At 39.8% G+C, this 18,015-nt stretch overlaps 3 protein-coding genes across 5 annotated transcripts; all 3 read right to left on the bottom strand.

The window, feature by feature from the left end:
* Positions 1 to 69: 69 nt before the first annotated feature.
* Positions 70 to 6,951, bottom strand: LOC137593560 (troponin I, fast skeletal muscle-like). Its single transcript, XM_068312374.1, has 7 exons — positions 6,593 to 6,951; positions 4,311 to 4,343; positions 2,753 to 2,792; positions 2,530 to 2,658; positions 1,854 to 1,943; positions 1,175 to 1,348; positions 70 to 800 (listed from the first exon to the last, which is right to left on the bottom strand). Exons 2-7 carry the CDS (start codon positions 4,316 to 4,318, stop codon positions 723 to 725), a joined length of 519 nt encoding a protein of 172 aa, XP_068168475.1. The 5' UTR covers positions 4,319 to 4,343; positions 6,593 to 6,951; the 3' UTR covers positions 70 to 722.
* A 131-nt stretch (positions 6,952 to 7,082) lies between these two features.
* Positions 7,083 to 11,436, bottom strand: LOC137593558 (troponin I, fast skeletal muscle-like). 3 transcript variants are annotated; one of them, XM_068312373.1, is made up of 8 exons: positions 10,487 to 11,436; positions 9,334 to 9,596; positions 8,366 to 8,398; positions 8,192 to 8,231; positions 7,948 to 8,076; positions 7,764 to 7,853; positions 7,327 to 7,500; positions 7,083 to 7,246 (listed from the first exon to the last, which is right to left on the bottom strand). In XM_068312373.1, exons 3-8 carry the CDS (start codon positions 8,371 to 8,373, stop codon positions 7,169 to 7,171), a joined length of 519 nt encoding a protein of 172 aa, XP_068168474.1. In that variant the 5' UTR covers positions 8,374 to 8,398; positions 9,334 to 9,596; positions 10,487 to 11,436; the 3' UTR covers positions 7,083 to 7,168. The 3 variants fall into 3 exon arrangements, with proteins under 3 accessions (XP_068168474.1, XP_068168472.1, XP_068168473.1); XM_068312371.1 differs by having other exon boundaries at positions 9,513 to 9,596; positions 10,487 to 11,432; XM_068312372.1 differs by lacking the exons at positions 9,334 to 9,596; positions 10,487 to 11,436 and having other exon boundaries at positions 8,366 to 9,312.
* A 928-nt stretch (positions 11,437 to 12,364) lies between these two features.
* On the bottom strand, positions 12,365 to 16,829 carry LOC137593561 (troponin I, fast skeletal muscle-like). Its single transcript, XM_068312375.1, has 7 exons — positions 16,742 to 16,829; positions 15,623 to 15,655; positions 15,034 to 15,070; positions 13,511 to 13,639; positions 13,118 to 13,207; positions 12,635 to 12,808; positions 12,365 to 12,554 (listed from the first exon to the last, which is right to left on the bottom strand). The coding sequence occupies exons 2-7, from the start codon at positions 15,628 to 15,630 to the stop codon at positions 12,477 to 12,479; spliced, it is 516 nt and encodes a 171-aa protein (XP_068168476.1). The 5' UTR covers positions 15,631 to 15,655; positions 16,742 to 16,829; the 3' UTR covers positions 12,365 to 12,476.
* Positions 16,830 to 18,015: the final 1,186 nt, after the last annotated feature.

The following is an 18,015-nucleotide window of genomic DNA, read 5'->3' on the forward strand; positions in this document are numbered from 1 at the left end:
TTTATGGAAATGGATTCCTGGACGGACCAATGGGCCGACGAGCTCCTGAAATATACCCGGCCCGGCACCCCCCCCCCGCCAGAGAGGCAACTTCAGAAGACGAATTAACTCTGTGTGTGTGTGTGTGTGTGTGTGTGTGTGTGTGTGTGTGTGTGTGTGTGTGTGTGTGTGTGTGTGTGTGTGTGTGTGTGTGTGTGCAATCGTACATTCCAACAAATAGACCCTATTTCTTCTGAACTGGTTGATCGGTCACTCATATTTAAGAAAGTGAGGCTTTTGCATCAAGTGTCAAAGGTTGAGGATGGAAATGTTATCATCAATATCTCGACCCCAATTAAAAGTTCAGCTACTTTTGAAAGTTCGACTGAACTTTGAAAGGAACCGTTGGAGAATTGTGTGACTGGATGAAAATAAAAAGACCAATAAGCAGAGAGATTTAACAAACAAATTAGTCCTGATTTCAGAACATTTATTTCTAAAGACTCCATGGAAATCTGCACAGTTTGAATGTTTCTCTGGTTTGACTACGTACACGATGACAGGACTTTGTCTTAGATGAGTGTCTCCCTTGGCAACAGCATCACAAAAACAAAAGACAAAACAAAGAAGCGTCTAAACTCTCGTCCCTGTGCGTCCCGCTGGAACACAGAGACGCGTTCAGCCACTCAGACCTCAGACAGAAACACCTCCGCCACCGTCCTCCTCGCCGCTTCGGGAGGGACTTAGGAAGTCTCAAACATCTTCTTCCTGTCGGCCTTGTCCTCGATGTTTTTACGCCAGTCGCCAACCGCCTCTGTTGACTGCAGACACACCAACAAGAATCACCTCTAATTCCACAGGAGAGCGACTTAAAATGAAATTGAAATCACACGATTTTCTTTTGTTTCCGCGAAGCCGTTGATTTGAATAAATTCCCCCTGCTCTAAAAATATCAGTCTTGTTTTTGAACAATCTCAGTCACGGCGTCTGAAAGTAGAGTTTCACAGTGTTGTGACATGACTGGAAATCATCTGCTGTTATGTGAAGATATTTCGGATGCAGCACTTTTCTTTCTGGTGGAATATTTCCATTCAGTTGAACCAATCCTTCAGTTTAAGATGTGAATATTTCTTCCTCTGACCAAACATAAAAGCTCATTTCAAGCCGCTCCAGAAGTACCCGACTCCTTTCTCACCTCCTCTTTGACCTCCTTCTTGACCTGCTTCAGGTTGGCTCTCAGGTCCATGGTCACCTTGTGTTTCCCCCCCAGCAGAGCCTGAAGCATGGCGTCGGCAGACATGCGCACTTTCTTCAGGGCGGGCTTCTTCACCCCGGCCAGCTCGATCACCTTCAGCTTCAGCTCCTCAATCTGCGGACAGAAACGTTACTCCAGTTACATTTTAATGTCACCCTTTGTGAGTCCACACTCCACACATAGGGGTCAGCAGATCACCAGACTAGTGACTAAAAGCTGGATTCACTGGGACGTCGTGCCAAGAACAGACAGCTGGTGGTTGATCACCATCACGCCGACATAGTCGACATTTTCCCCGCTGTTGTCATCATTCAGTCTCCTCAAACGAAACATCCTCATGAGCACCTGTTCCTGTCTGGTTGACCTGGTCAGCCTCTCTGAACAGACCTGTAGGATGATTGTCACTCCTATGATAATAAAAACGATGACTGTTCCTGAACACCTTTAAAAGTCAACTGTGCGGTCAGAAACCATCCAGTTGAAAGCGATTATCTGATTTTTCTTTGTCTGTTTAAAATCGGAAATTCAAGACAGTTCTTGATGCGAAGGTCATTTTTAAATCGGCACAGCAACAGTGTTTAAACTGGACCCTTGACTACATGTAGACGTTGAGTCTCACCTCTTTGTCGGCCTTCTGCACTTTGGACTCAACGTCATACCTCACATCGTCAATCTTGTCGATAGCAGTGTGCAGTTTCTTGCAGATTTCCTGTTAAAACCAGAAAAAAAAAAACGTATTAAACACATATGATCAGTTGACAATGACACCGAATCTGCCGACTCCAACATTTGAAAGGTTTTCATATCTTGATAAATAACAACCTTTACAGTCTGCTTGTGTGAAATCCACCAACCTAACAATCATGACATGTACTGACTTTCAAATTTGATATGAAATCCAGTTTTTTCTTTTTGTTTCATGAACAACATATCCCATTTTCAAACAAAGATCTTGTATAAACGCAAAGATTCCACTTATACTTGAATTAAAAATAAATTGTAATACTAATAATAACGCTAATACTGGTGCTGATATTGATAATAATAATTTTGTTTTTTATAAATAATCTGAAAAAGTAAAATTGTGGAGTAAAAAGTATCAAATTGTAGCTGGGATGTTTTCTAACAGAATGTAATTGATTCATAAATATTTTACTCTTGAATCTTTTCATAAGTTTTGCAGTGATCCATTCGTACTGCAGTGTGAACCTGTTCCTGTCATGGAGGGTTAGGGTTAGGGTGTAGTATTCACACATAACTCCACCATGAGACGGAGCAGCCACACAAAGGCTCACCATGAGGGCGGCCTGGTCCCCGTTCATGTCGGGGGCCGGACAGTTCTCCTGCATGTAGGTTTCCTTCGCCGCTGCAATATCCTTCTTCTCTTGCTCGATCCAGTTGGCAGCGATCTGTAGCATCACACTCTGCAAAGAGGCGCAGAAACCAACACGTAAATCAGCCTTAAAGACTGACTGTAACCCACCCCCCCATCTAAATGTTAAAGGGTTTCAATCTCACCTTAAGATGATGCCGGCGGCTGGATGTCATTTTCTTTCCCCTGGAGGAGAGAGATCGATCATTAGAAGAACTGATGGGCCGATCACAGAATTATCCTGAGGTGGTACGATAAAATCCAAGAGGAATTCAACAAATAACTTTCTAAATATGAAGATACAGCCAGCTGCTAATACGTTTTGGTTTTGTAATGGAGCCAGGAGGAGCAGCCTGACTCCTGCGGTAACCTAGCAGCACCTCTCCATCACTGATGAACACAGATAGTCCTGAACATCACCCGTCTGCACAAACACTTCGGACACATCTTGTTAAAGGACTGGTTATCCTTTTAAACTTTGAGCTTTTTTCTTGAATGGAACAAACAATACATAATATGTCACATTTATGATTGAACGAAAGCCAGACTAGCTGTTCCTTCCTGTTCCCAGTCCCACTTCTTTATGCTAAGCTAAGCTAACATACATAGAACACATTCATGGCATCTGTATGAACCAGGTGGGACTATTTCTCTAAAATAACTATGTATGCATCAATATAATTAATTTCCTTGACATAATAACTGGATTTGAGGTCATGGTTCCAACAGATGTAAGTCTTTCTAAATGTTTTACGAACTCTACTTTAGGTCGGCGCAGTGAAATCCACTGATTTGAAGTGGTTAATGGTTTTAACGTGTATTAATACCCCATGAAAATTTTTTTTTTTTTTGTAAAAATCTTTACCTGTCAGTAATTACTGGGCCTATTTTCTCCTCACACATATCAGAACCGAGCACAGCTGCTGTCATCTGAAGCTCAGGGCTGACCTTCAAACCGAGCTGCTGCCCTCGCGTGCATTCCAATCCGTTCAGACATGTTACAGACATGTCGGCAACTGTTAGACGGATTGTCATGAAGGCAGATATTCACTCTACACGGAGGACCAGTCCACAAATGTTGCATCTTGATGCCAACATATCATGAAAACATACAAACTGTTAGCATTCATGTCCTCCTTTGGTTGTTCGTTTTCTAAAAGCGTGTTGATTATGTTCCGTAATTCTAAATAATCTACATACATCTGTATTTACTGTAAGTGAAATAATTTAAGAAAACTGACCAAGAGAATCAATAAATGATTAGTTGGTTGTGTTTAAAATGAGCTTCTCCACCAACTACTCCTTATAAACTCTAAATAAACTGAATTTGGAATAAATTAACTAATTTAGAACTTTTTTTTTAATCGATTCAATAATTTCTAACATGTTTTTTACACATGATTTCAGAATATCAAAAACCATCTTTGTTATCGTTTACAGTCTTGAATGCCACATTGTCAGATTTTCACTATTTTGAACCAGAAAATAAATAAAGATCTGAGCCTGAGGGGCCTCAAAAATGACCAAAAAAATACCTCAGAGGATTCCAGAGAGCTGTTTGGGGAGAGTGGTGCAACTTCCATTACATGAAATACAAGTCGGACTCTATTTTTTTGTCAAGCTATTTGATAATGTACAAAAATGAAGAAGAAGAAGAAGATGATGATGATGAAGAAGAAGAAGAATAAAAGGATGTGTACTCACTCGGACATGGTGGCGGTTTGGGATCTTCACACCCTGTTCAGAGACAGAAGGAACTCGGTCAATCGTGAGCTGACAGCATCAAAGAAGCGACTGATCGTTCACAGCTGAGCTCACAGCTCCCCTTTATCGATCGACGACCTTCTGACCCCTAACGGGAAACACGATACGCTGTACTATCATGGAAATCTGGCTACCAGTGATCACAAACTGGCTAATTTTGGATGGGCAGATTCCAGACCTCCTCCAGCAACAGTTGCCCCCGCTGGAAAAATTCTGCCCGGAATGTAACTTCTTACAGCGAGGCAACGATCTGAGCACGAATGGCCACCAGCAGATGAACCAAATGTGGCGCTAAGCACGCGCTAAAGCTGAAGCTGTTACCACCACGTTCAACATCCTGCAGACATGCGAACCATTCACACCAAGGTGGGGCCAGAAACGGGCCCCCACCACAAATTAAATACGATCCAGGAACTGTTAAAAACTTTGGTCTGTTCTTTTATGCTATTTTATGACTCTTTTATGCTAAACTACAAAACAAATCACATCACAATATAATGAAAAGCAACGGAAGAACAACTTTAAATCCCTAAGCCAATCAAATCGAGACATTTACATCTTTATATTATTTATCAATCTGTCCATAAGCTGCAAAAACAACATGGAATGTGTCCACGGACAAGAAAACATTTCAAAATATGAGGGGACTACAGTTTCCAATATAGGAGCAATAAATAAATTGATTTTTAAATAGACATTTTCCTCCAAAAATCAAATTTTTTTTTTTTTTTAAATTTAGAATTTGAAATGTGAAAACCTCTTTAACACTACAGGAAAATTAAGAAAACGTTACCATCCAAAGAGGTTTCGTTTGCTGAGCAAACCCCCAGTGCCAAATAAAACAACAGAATCCACTTCGGTCTAATTTAAAGGCCAAACGCTAACCTGCCTCAGAGTCCTGTTTCGCTTCAGGTTCAGCTCAACGTCCTTCAGTAAGTCCGACAAGTCGCTGTTGCGTCTCCTCTATGAGTTGCTTGAACGCAGCCAAAGAGGTCAGAGGTCACACCTGCAGCAGCACCTTTCAAAACTGCATATAAACCACCTCTGCAGAATAAATAAAGTCCCGCCTGCTGAGACCTCAGCGTGACTCCCTGTTTTGTTTCGATCTGAGTGAAAGCAGCCTGGCTGAAGAGACCCTCACCTACTGAAAGTGACGAGGAAGACGAAGAAGGGGGGGGAGACGCTGCCAAGTGTGAAACAGTAAAGATTATACAGGGTATATAGGGTGTGAAGTGTTCACTCAGCAGAAAAGACAGCCCTCTTTATGGTAACGGAGCCACTTTAGACCAATGAGCCGGCAGGCTCCAGAAATACCACCACAACTCTGAGGAAGCTCGTGAATTTCTGCCGCTGGAAGTCGCCTCCCTGGAGCGGACCCTATCAGATTCCCCCGAGGAGATCAGTGAAAGGATGAACCAATTGTTACACGACAGCCAGCAGAGTGGTTGACATGATGCATGTTCCAGTGGCAGCAGCAGCTGGTGAAGCTGTTAGTCGCACTCACAAGTAGTTCTGCACCAGGAAATAGAAGCTCCAGTGAAGACCTGAAGCTCCAGCGAAGACACATGAAGGGAATTAGTTCCAGTGTCACAGGATTTTATTATTGGAATATATACGGAATATTAGTTTAAAATAAAGCATCAGTATTGGTTTGGTGTTAAAAAGATGGAGATGTTTTATTTCTATAGGAGAAACAGGCAAAAACTGTTAATGAATAAATGTATAAAAATAAACATCAATAAAATCAACTAGAGAGGCTGTTTCAGAAGACCTATGTTCAAATGTTAACTTGATTTTTTTTTTTTCATTTATAATGAATGGAAAGATTTCAAAAGAGGCTTTAAAAGGGTGATGCAAAACAAAACAGTACAAGTTATCAGAAAAAGAGCTCAAAGCAACTTATAAAGCCAACAGACAATATAAACATACTGCAGACCACAGTATGTCCCAGGAAAACTTAGAAACAATGAAAAAGTTGGAGCTTAAAAAAAGAAAAAAAAAACATGTTAGTGGGTGAAGTGAAAGGTTTGAAAGAGATGAATTCATGTGAGGGAGGGAGTGCATTTTTTAGTCTCATGTAGGATTCTTTTATTTTCTTTGTTTCCCATTTTCTTTCATCCTTCAGGTGCTTCATCCTTCAGGTAAAGCAACTAAAAGTGAATTCATGCAACAATAAAGACGAAAATGTATAGAGAGAGAATCAAGAAACAAAAGCCACTCACCATCTGTAGAACTTCACGTCGCTCCATGTTTGTTTGCGATGGTGAAGGAGATGAGTGATGGGATGTAAAATGTTGAGCTGCAAGCTTGGTTTTTAAGACTCAAATTAAGCAGAGATGATGTGCAGGAAAGAAAACATCCAGCAGGGAAAAGAGAGCAGGAAAGGCTTTTTGCTGACACCTAGTGGCTAGCTAAGAGAACAGCACCCTGGCCACATAAAGGGAAACCTAATTTAGTAGGACTGGGGGGGGGGGGGGTTTCTGTCATTTTTAGTTTAAGTGATTCTAAAACTTGTTGTAGTTTTGAAATGACTGTAAAAAACACATCAGGTTCAGATTAACGCCAGTTAGCTCATGTTAATTGAATTTTAGGTCACTAAAAATGTAAAACCAAACCATAGCAGAGTTTAGGAAGTGGAAATGAACCAACTAAAAAAAAAAAAAAAAAGATCAAAACATCATCGGCAAAAAAAAATAGAGTGACTACATTCCCTTAATCCAAAAACAAATTTAATGGCATGAGTTTTTTTCAATTCCAGGAAAAAGGTGTAACAATCAAAAGAGAGGAAGTGAAAGTCTTTAGGAAGTCTCGAACATCTTCTTTCTGTCGGCTTTGTCCTCAATGTTCTTACGCCAGTCACCGACGCCCTCGCCAGCCTGGTGGACAAATTCAGTGTCGTCATCACACGACCCCCCCCAGCGAGGAAACGTCTCCAGTAGATCTGTGAGTATCTCACCTCCTCTTTGACCTCCTTCTTGACCTGCTTCAGGTTGGCTCTCAGGTCCATGGTCACCTTGTGTTTCCCCCCCAGCAGAGCCTGAAGCATGGCGTCAGCAGACATGCGCACTTTCTTCAGGGCGGGCTTCTTCACTCCGGCCAGTTCCACCACCTTCAGCTTCAGCTCCTCAATCTAAAAACAGAGGAATGGGCTAAAACACAGCAGTTTTTTGTGCTAATCTATCATTGGCAAAGTGTCGACTGGATATCCCTGAATATAAATTATGTTTCTAACCTGATGACCTAAGGCTAGCCCATGTTTTTCTGTAGAAGATCTCAATTATTGATGCAATAAAAATTAAATTGAGGTCTCAGGCAAACCTGTTTGAACATTAAAATCAACTCCCAGACAGGACTCGAACCCAAAAACAACTCCAAATAAAGAGTCATTTCTACCTCTTTGTCCGTCTTTGCCACTTTGGCTTCGGCGTCGTATCTTTCCTCATCGATCTTGTCGAGGGCCTGGAAAATCTTTTTGCAGACTTCCTGTTGATGTGATGCAATGCAAACCTTATTTCTGTAAAATCTGTTTTTTATATCGTATTCAGAACTTATTCATGTTTTTGTTTTGTTTTTTTACCGTCAAAGCTGCCTGGTCTCCGCTCATGTCGGGGGCGGCGCATTTCTCCGCCATGTAAGCCTCCTTGGCAGCTGTGATGTCATTAGCTTCCTGCTCCAGCCAGTTGGCAGCAATCTGCAGCATCAAGCTCTAAAGGGCAAAAATCACATGGATGACAAACATATTACAGGAAGATAAATTCATTTTTTATATTTCTAAAAGCAATAGTTGATATTTTAGCAAGTTTCTTGTCGATGAATGTTACCTTGAGATGATGCCTGCGGCTCGATGTCATCTTCTTTCCCCTGTAATGAAAAACTAATACTCAATACTAATACTCAATAAATAATTTAGTACACGTTTTCACTTTTTTTGTTTAATAAAATCATGTTTTAGTTTTACATACAGGACAAAATGAACAGAATAAACCCAGACTTACTCAGACATCTTGTCTTCTTTGAAGTTTCAGATTCTTCATAAAAAATAAGTAAAAAACAAAAAATTCATTCATTAGGATTTATGTCATAATATTAATAATATTAATACAATATCATTTCTGCTGTCAGTCAAATCAAAATGAATGTCTAAACTTCTGTTAAGACCCGTTACATCAGTCAGAATAATTCTACCACTGAACTCTTTTGAATTTGGTCTTTTCTGCATTGTAAAAATAGAAAGTTCACTGTCCATATTAGTGACATCAGACCAGGTCAGCGCCACGCTAATCCTGGCTCAGAGTCAAAGGTCAACACTGACATTTCTGGGAACAGCTCATCTGACAGGAGAGGTGTGTTAAAGTGCATATTTCATACATGTCATGTCACAAAAAAACAGATTTTATGATCTAAAGCCTCAAGACTCCCTCAGTAGTTTATTTTATGTGGAAGACATTGTTGTCAAGCAGCCAGATCTTATTTACTAAACATTTATAAATTACTATATTTACTAAAAGGGTAATTAGGCTTAAATTTAATTTTGAGATGTTATTATCCTATTTTTAGCTAGCACCTCCCTCTTCAAATATATGCAGATTGAGAATCTCACCCATCACTCCCCAAAGTGAACTGTATGAGATGCAAACACAGACAAGGTAAGAACTTCTGATACTGTCAATTTCAGCATAAAAAAAATAAAAGAAATCATCCAAAATTAAAAAAAAAAAAAAAAGTATTGGTCTGACTAACCTGGTTTAGAAACGGCCCAAGACAAATATTAATAAACGTGCACTGATCACACAGTGTGTCAGACAGGACATACAACAGTGTCCTCCAACCATGCGGTGATGAACGATTCATCGTGTGAAAGGTAACATGTGTTGATGGAAATCTATCGTTTAAGCTTCAAGTATTTCACCATTAACATTCGGTCACATTCGCTCTAAATCCAATCAGAAAAAGAGTTTCTCACCTACAAACCGAGGAGGAGGAGGACAGCACGGACTGACAGAAGGACAGTGAGGGAGTCACACAGACTAAAAAGTGAAAACTGTGGGGGTATATATGGGCTTGGATGGAGTTTTGGGTGGTTTCTGTTTATGGCCATGAGGAACTCCTCAGACCAATCAGGTCAATGAGCTCCTGAAATACCTTCATCCTTTGACCACTCATCTCGTAAATCTTCCATTGCTGGTGTGTCTGAGGTGGTTGGTCTGAGGAGCAACAGCAACAGATCTGGAAAACCAGCAAGGAAAGGATTCACCTGAATGAGGAAGTGAAGGTCCTGAACGACAGGACAGGCTTAACATAACCAGAAATTATCATATTTATGATAAAGGTTAATTATATTTTAATGCATTTTCCTTAAATAAATATATTTCAATATATTTTTATTCAATTTTATCCAAGTTGCCAGGTTGAATGAAATCTGCCCAGGACCTTCTGAATCTAGAATGCAGGCGTCCCTGCACTGTGAGTGAATGGGCACATACAGTATAGTTAATATACAGATATGATGGCCAATCAGATCATCAGTTGGCCTTCTAAGACCTTCTAGCTGGCCCTACGTTCACCTGACATATATGTGTCCTGTGATTGGGTATTCACTGTGAACACATTACATTGGGGCAGTGGTGGGAGCCCCTTACAGTATTATGAGATGTATTTTATGCAAGTTTGACATCACTGAAGGCCTAGGTGTAAAATGCACTGTCCGTCGCTGTAGGATACTAAGGGTAGGGAAGGATATGAAGGAAAGGGTGGAATATGACAGGACAGGAAAGGGTTTGGTTGGGCAGGACAGGACAGGATAGGATATAATAGGATAGGAAGGGTCAGATAGGGTTAAACGGGATAGGACGGAATGGGATGCGATGGGACAGGATAGGATAGGTTTGGATGGGCTAAGATAAGACGGGATAGGATGGAATAGGACAAGAACAGATAGGCTAGAGAACCTTATGTGACATCAGTGTTACATTAGGTTCACAATATAGTGTAAATGCAAAATCCCAAACACATTGATGAACACATCACTTTCACTATTAACACATGCACAAATAATTACAGAAAGATTAAAAACTTGAATTCTTGTTGTCTTCAAAACATTTGAAGACAACCCTCACCTGTTGCTGTTTTGTTGCTTCATGTTGGATTCAGAGGGAAACCGAACACGGACTAGGAGCTGAAATACAATGATAAACACAAAGATGAACTTCAAATTCTGTTGTTTATAGTATAATACAGGCAAATCTGCAAATAAAACTGTTAAAGATTCAATAAACACATAATTAAAACTTGCTCACCTTCCATTTGACTGAACGGTTCCATCTCTGATAAATGATGTCGATCAAAAAAAAAAACATCATTCAAAACGACGAGCAAAGGTAACAAACACCTTTGTCGGGCTAAAATAAAACAATAGCTCATTATATTTTCAAGAAGTCCGATGACTTCGTAAAAAGGGGTGACGTCATCCATCTCACGTAATCACATTCACATCCTAATCAATCAGCAGTGTCCCTGCCTGTAGCAATCAATACATTGAAATTAACTTTTAGGGTAAAGATCATAAATATAGTTAAAATATGCACTTTATTTTAAAACATACTTAAAATTTCAATAAAAATCGAACTAAATAATTGAGGGGGGGAAATAAATAAAAAACAAAAACTGGATTTGTTTTGTCTCTTCCTTCCCACCAGTAAGAGGATTGTCATGGCCCACATGAAGTCCTCTACTGACACCCTGTGGTCAGGACAGGTAACTACATTTAACAAATAAAACGGGAAATTCACTATATTCATCCCAAACTGGGAAATTATTAAGTAATTTCTCCTACTTGGACATTTTAAGACGGATAAAAACATCTAATCAAATGTTTCTGACATGCTGCAATAAGGTGTTAAAATCTTTGTTAGATCTATTTGTCAACAGCTATGACTGTTGTCAAAAGTTATAGTTTGTTAACAAACGCTCTAAAATGTCTTCATGTGTATTTTATGTGAAATTATATGTGAAAATACAAAGGAAATATTAAAATATGACTACTAAACTGTGTTTTTACGTTGAAAATTTTTGGTAAAACAAATGTATAGATATCACATAATAATAGTGACACTGCAAATTACATAATAATTCTATTTTATAAATAACCATATACTTAAGACAAATTTAACATTTGGTTAAACTTAATCTGTCACTTGCTTTTGTTTTTCTAGAGCTTTTGACAAACTCATCTCTGTCCAAGAAGAGGGAACGGGATCAAATGACCTATGTGAAGGAACTCTGACAATATGAATTCAAGCAGTCATTTAGAAGACGGTGGAATTGGGTCAAAAGCTCTGAGAAAGCTGGTCAGGGGTTTGAGTCACTGTGTCATAGACAAACAAAGGGTTTGGTCATTTTTAACCATGAAACTCAAGAGAAATGAATATTTTCCTGAATCTATCAAAAGGAGCGGTCAAATATTCACTTTATACAGCTCCCTGAATTATATGATAAAAATTAAGAAATGCTGAATCATGGATATCTTGTCCTTCACTGACACGGACAGAACGACAAAGAGCACAACACAACCTCATTAGAGCTGGAATCCACCTTCTTGTTAGTCAGCGATTTTAATCTGCAGATGCAATGTGACAAAGGTGTTTAGGATGTTTTAATCACTGCTGTTTTTGGTCTATATTTTTAATATCAATTTGTAGAAGTACATTTTTTCATGTAGTCAAAGCACCTTATTAAAGGTTAGTGAAACTAATCTGATAAATTCAACTATCCATGGTTTTTAACAGGTTCAAGGTGTGTCGAGCGCTTCGTCTGCAGTGTCGTAAGTCAAAGACAAAATACCTCATGACAGCAGGGGTAGGAAACAAAACATTTATTTAAAAAAAAGAAAAATCCTAAAAGCAGGAAGTTGTTAAAAGTGAACCTTTACACAAATTAAAACAGTCACACAACAAAAGAAAGACCGGCTAGCGGATCGTAAAACAACAGACCAAAACTGAAACTGACAGATTTAATGAAACAAGGCTTATTTCGTTCCCATGAAAAGTTCCATACATTCCTTAAAAAGTGCTAACGGCCCAAGCGACTACTTGAGGGGAGTTAAATCCTTTAGGAACTCTCGAACATCTTCTTCCTGTCAGTTTTCTCCTCGATGTTCTTACGCCAGTCGCCGACCGCCTCTGCAGGCTGCAAGACACAAAGAGATGACGCTCAACTTCTGGACCTGTGTTCCGGACAGCTGCTCGACTCGTCCCTCAGACACTCACCTCCTCTTTCGTCTCCTTCTTCACCTGCTTCAGGTTGGCCCTCAGGTCCAGGTTGACCGTGTGCTTGGAGCCCAGCAGAGCTTTCAGCATGGCGTCAGCGGACATACGTACTTTCTTCAGAGCAGGTTTCTTCACTCCAGCCAGGTCGACCACCTTGATTTTCAGGTCATCGATCTAAGAGGAACCAAACAGTTAAAGTCGAGGCAACAGTAGGAAACGATGACGATATGATCCTGTTGTATCCGACCATTTTTGTGAGAATAAAATCGACTTGTGGAAGAACTTTCAACATTTGGGAAACACTTGTTTCCTATTTCAGTAATAACATCATCAGTCAATAGGAAATAACTCATAAGCTTCATTTAGATGTAATTAAAGCAATAAAAAATAAATTAAACAAAATCCAAAGAGAGACCAGCAAACAATGAATGTTGAAGACTAATGAAAAGAAGAAGGCTGGTATCTTTACACTCTGAAGCGTACCTCCTTATCCGTCTTGTTCACTTTGGCCTCCAAGTCGTACCGCTCTTCATCCACTTTGTCGATGAGGGCGTGCAGCTTTTTACAGGTGTCCTAAACACCAGAGAGAAATTCACTTTAAACACAATGAATGGACTTCCTGTTGTCACAGAAGTTAGTTTTGGGTGTTTTATTCTTATTACAGAAACTATAATAATGATGGGTAGCCTGATGAAGCTACTGGCATTTTTACAATCTGATAAAACCTAATATTATCCTCAGGATAGAAAGATTTTTTTAAAGAAATGACCATTAACTGTTTTGTTGTTGGATATTAGGTCATAGATTAATTTAGCACAGTGCCAGTCGAGTGTAAAGTGATGAAGCTTTTTGACTTCAGCTCATGGCACGTCTCACCATGAGGGCGGCGTGGTCCCCAGAGAGGCTGGGGCGCACACGGTGCTCGGCCATGTAGGCCTCCTTGGCCGCCACAATGTCCTTTTTCTCCTGCTGTATCCAGTTCGCCGCGATCTGCAGCATCACACTCTGCAGGGTAGAGCCAGTTATTTATCTTTTAATGTGTTTCAATATATGAATAAAATGTGAAAAGTTGATTGAAAAATGTTTCGTATGCTTTTAATATTTAATTTTTCTTTGGTCATCTGCCAAAAACAAGATATAAATTTCCTTGCAGGGTGGGATTTTTTTTTTTCCAAATCGCACAATAAATTAATCTGTTTTAGAGCCAATTAATCTTGTTTTAATCACCGACATAAAATACATTTCTAATGGTTGAAAACTGCATTAAAGTGATTCAGAAATCAATTTTTTCTTCATTTGATTTCAGTGAACTTCTAATTGAATATCACAAGGCACATCAGCGCAGGCCTGAACTGGTAGTGATCGCATCACTGAATTCTAATGTAGAAAAAAATATGGTAAGGACTGAAAGTAATCCAGTTCAAACACATCATGTGTGAAAACTACAGTTAAAGCTTCCAGACCGTGGTTGAACATTATTTACTCGGTTTACTATACTTTTTTCTTTCTATGGTAGAGCAGCATAACGGCCTGCCGTCAGTCGGATGAGAGTTCTTCCTTCTGCAGTGATGATAGTAACATCTAATTCAGGTTAATTCTCTCTCCTGACAGCATATATTTAAATTTTTAATAGATAAATATTCAAATCGCAGGCTTTTCACCAGCAGGAGGCGCCTCAGAGCTTCACAGTGTGCTCGGGCGCACATGATGACGACTAATAACTGAAAACATTTGTCAGGAAAGGGGTGCGAATTGTTTCCTCAATCAGCAGCATACAGCAGCCTGGTTTTAGGGTGAGGGTGGGGTGATGGACACGGGTGGGGAGGGGTCAGAGTTGGGTCGGCACTTGTGGGAAGAGAGGCATGCAAACATTGGTTCACTCCCACATTGCAAATGCCCATAGACATACCAAACTAAACTTGAAGAAGCTATTTTGCATTACATGGAGGTTAGGAGGGCCCGGCTGTGACAGCTAACCGAACTAACTAGTTAACCGTAGCTACAGTTAGTAGTTTTTTAGTTTGTTAATAAGGAGTAAAGCTGCACATCTGGAAACCCTGTCAGCTCCTGAGGAACAACGGGGAGACCGAATGACACGATGGGGTCTGAAATGTGACCGATTACTTTAATGTTAAACATTATATACATGATGATGGGAGTCTTTTAACAGGACATGTGAAATATAACCAGTTCTGACCCCCTGAACAATGTCTGCGTGTAGGATTTTCAAACATCTAGACCTGTGTTGCTCCCAGAAGCTGTACTCTAATAAATGTTGACTAGAAAGCTTTGGATGGTTCAGTTTACGTTTACGTGACATATAACACGTCTTTTACACGAGAGCGGATCAGTAGCTTTGATTCTTCACTATTATCACCACTATTGATCAACTCTCTTACCTTTAGATGATGCCGGCGGCTTGAGGTCATTTTTTTCCTGTGAGGTTCAGAGATAACATTTTTAAGTCTGTTTTCTCATGAATTAAGTAAATAAATGTCAAAATAAATCAAAAACAAGTTCAAGAAAAGGCCTTTGCTCTTCCTTTTTGCCTGTCTTTTCCACTCATCTCTTCTTTGTTAGCTGTTTTTGTGGCTATTTCTGCTTTCCTTACATTTTTGAAGTGCTTTTGTTTCCTCTCTTCTCATTTCTCTCTTTCTTTGTCTCTTTCTGTCTTTCTCTGTCTTCTATTCTTTTTTATATTTCATCACTCTGGCTTTCTGATTTTTCTTTATTCGTTCTTTCTTCCTTTTCCCCCTTTCTCTCTCTTTCTTTCTAATTATTTTTCTCTTTTTCTGTCTTGTATTTTTCTTTCTGTCTCCTTCTTTGTCTCTCTCCCTCTTATTTCCATCTCATTTTCTGTTCTCTCTTCTTGTTATTCCTTTCCCCTTCTTTCTCTTTCTTTCTTTTCTTTTTGATGATTTTGCAGGCCTTGAGCTCTTTCTCCAGTCACAACACATCAACAACTGACAATCAAGAAACGACACTTACTCAGACATGTTGGCGGTTTCTTTTCTTTACAGCCTGTTTGATGAGAAAAACAGAAGGGAAGAAAAGCTCTTAGAACGGAGGGAGAATAAACGATGCTGTCATCTGCTATCTGCTTAAGTATCCCAGCCCATCGGTAAGAAATGTGATCTATTAATGCGGTTGATGAGCAGCTGGGTGGTTATGAGCTAAGTTTGGAGTTTGGGTCAAATGTTGCCGCTGACGCCCGTGATAAGCTCCTTTACAGGTGTTCAAAACCGAATATCCTCTGGGAGTTAACACTTCAATTCCTTTCGTGGCAAAGAAATCCTCCATCAGAATGTGCTGCAGCAGCATGTTGGCTGCAAACACTCAGCTGTCAATGGACAAACTCGAACGCAGCGCAAAAACAAATCTGTCCGAACAAGTCACTCAGGCCAAGACTCGGATTTCATGAGTTATTTTTTTTGCTATAAATAATTCAAGGTTTGAGTTTCTAACTCCTTAAATCAGAGTCTTCAGACGTGACAGAGAAAAGCTGAAAGAATCTCATCACACAGTCAGATTCAAGACTTAAAAAATCTACCGACAAGACATTTTGTTAAATTCAGAGTAGCTGCTCCCACTATATATATCCAACTTTTTTCCATTCTTATTACCTTGATTCTGTTTCATCAACCAGCTCTTCTCTCTTTTGTTCAACGGTTTAGATTTAAAAATGTATATTATTATTCAGATTTTTGTCCTTTTTGGCTGTTTTGATGAATAGATTTTACACCAAAGTACGACATGCACGTTAAATTCACCTACATCTCCAGCACCCAACCAGCAGAATGCAACCCATAACATCCATACATTTTACAAGTGATTACAAGATCAAACAATCCTGAGATTTCCTTACAAAGGCCATACGCCTATAATAAAATCATGTTTAGCATCCCAGCTCATTCAAATCACAATCTTTAAACATGGTACAGAACCAAAGGTCATGGCTTTCATCACCTGAACACTTTGCTAACAGGTCTCCTCAAAAAGAGTCTATATAGACTCCCCCATGCTGCTTTACAGCCATTGTACCAGCTTCTTTCATGCATTCAGTGAGGAAGAGGGAGAGGAGGAGGACGTAAGGGAAACTGGTCTCACCTAAGAGGAGATGGAGAGTCGAGGAGCACTGCAGCAAGGACCAGAGGCAGTGGGAAGAAATCATCCCCAGGCTGTATATATATATATATGAGGGATCGGATATGGCTATAGAGTTCCTCTTTATGGAATTGTGGGATCTTCAGTCCAATCGGCCGGCAAGCTCCTGAAATATCATCTTCCCCTGCCAACATCATCCTGTAAAGCAGAGGAGGAGCCTGCTGTCCTTTTAGAATCCCACTCAGTGCCACCAAGATGCTATAAAAGGGAGGAAAAGGACTTTTAAAACCACCAGAACCCAAACGTGTGAACAGATGAAGATGGGAGGGTTTGAAGTGGAGGAACAGTAAAGATTTTTTCTGTTTTGGGATGTTGTTCTGGGTGATTCTTTTCAGAAACACCTGAGGATGCTGACATTTTGTGAGTTTATGAAAGTCGCAAATGTCAAACAAAAATGTCAGACATTAACACCCTTCAAGTTTCTAAAACAATATAGGAATTAATGATTCGATTCCTCTCCTCTGCATGAAAAAAAAAAAAATTGATCATATTGGGTCATATTCTGACCCACAAATCTTTTGTTCAAACTCACATCGGACATTTGCATCAGATTTCACAATCGGAAAACTTTTCATGTTGTTTCTCTCAACAACGTGTGTGAATAAAAGTGAGGGAGGATGAAGAGCCATCGTTGGAAATATGAACATCCCATTTCAAATCCCTGGAGTTTCACACTGAGCACTTAAAACAAACTCTTTGCCAGTTTCAGATTTCAGCTGCGGGGTTTTAAGCTTGGAGGGCTTTCCTGGAGGAAATATCCCGCAGAGCCTCCTTCTCCTCGGGACACATCTGAAGGTTAGTTGTCGAGCTGACACTTAGCCTGTCGATGAACACCAAGGATATATGATATTAACACCAAAGGGAGGGGAACAAATCCTTTCTTATCGAGAGTTTCATGTGCACGGATTCGGTCGGTGAACCTCCTTCGATCCTGAACTCATACGTACTATTTTCAGATAGAGTCTGGGGAGATTAAGAGATTCAAATTAGTTGCTATGGAATATTAAGACCAACAACCAACAACAAAGATTCCATGCATGAAAAGTCATTTGAACTACCTGAAACTGGACTATGCTCCACAAGAACGGATATTTTGTAGTTCTCTAAATTAAAAAAAAAACCAAACAAAAAAAAACAGGAGTAACAACCTTAATCTTAATCTTAATCCCACAACGATCCACTAGACTCCAAGCGAGTTCTGAAACAACTTCAAAACG

This window comes from Antennarius striatus, chromosome 4, assembly GCF_040054535.1.
Source record: "Antennarius striatus isolate MH-2024 chromosome 4, ASM4005453v1, whole genome shotgun sequence".
Lineage (NCBI taxonomy): Eukaryota > Metazoa > Chordata > Actinopteri > Lophiiformes > Antennariidae > Antennarius > Antennarius striatus.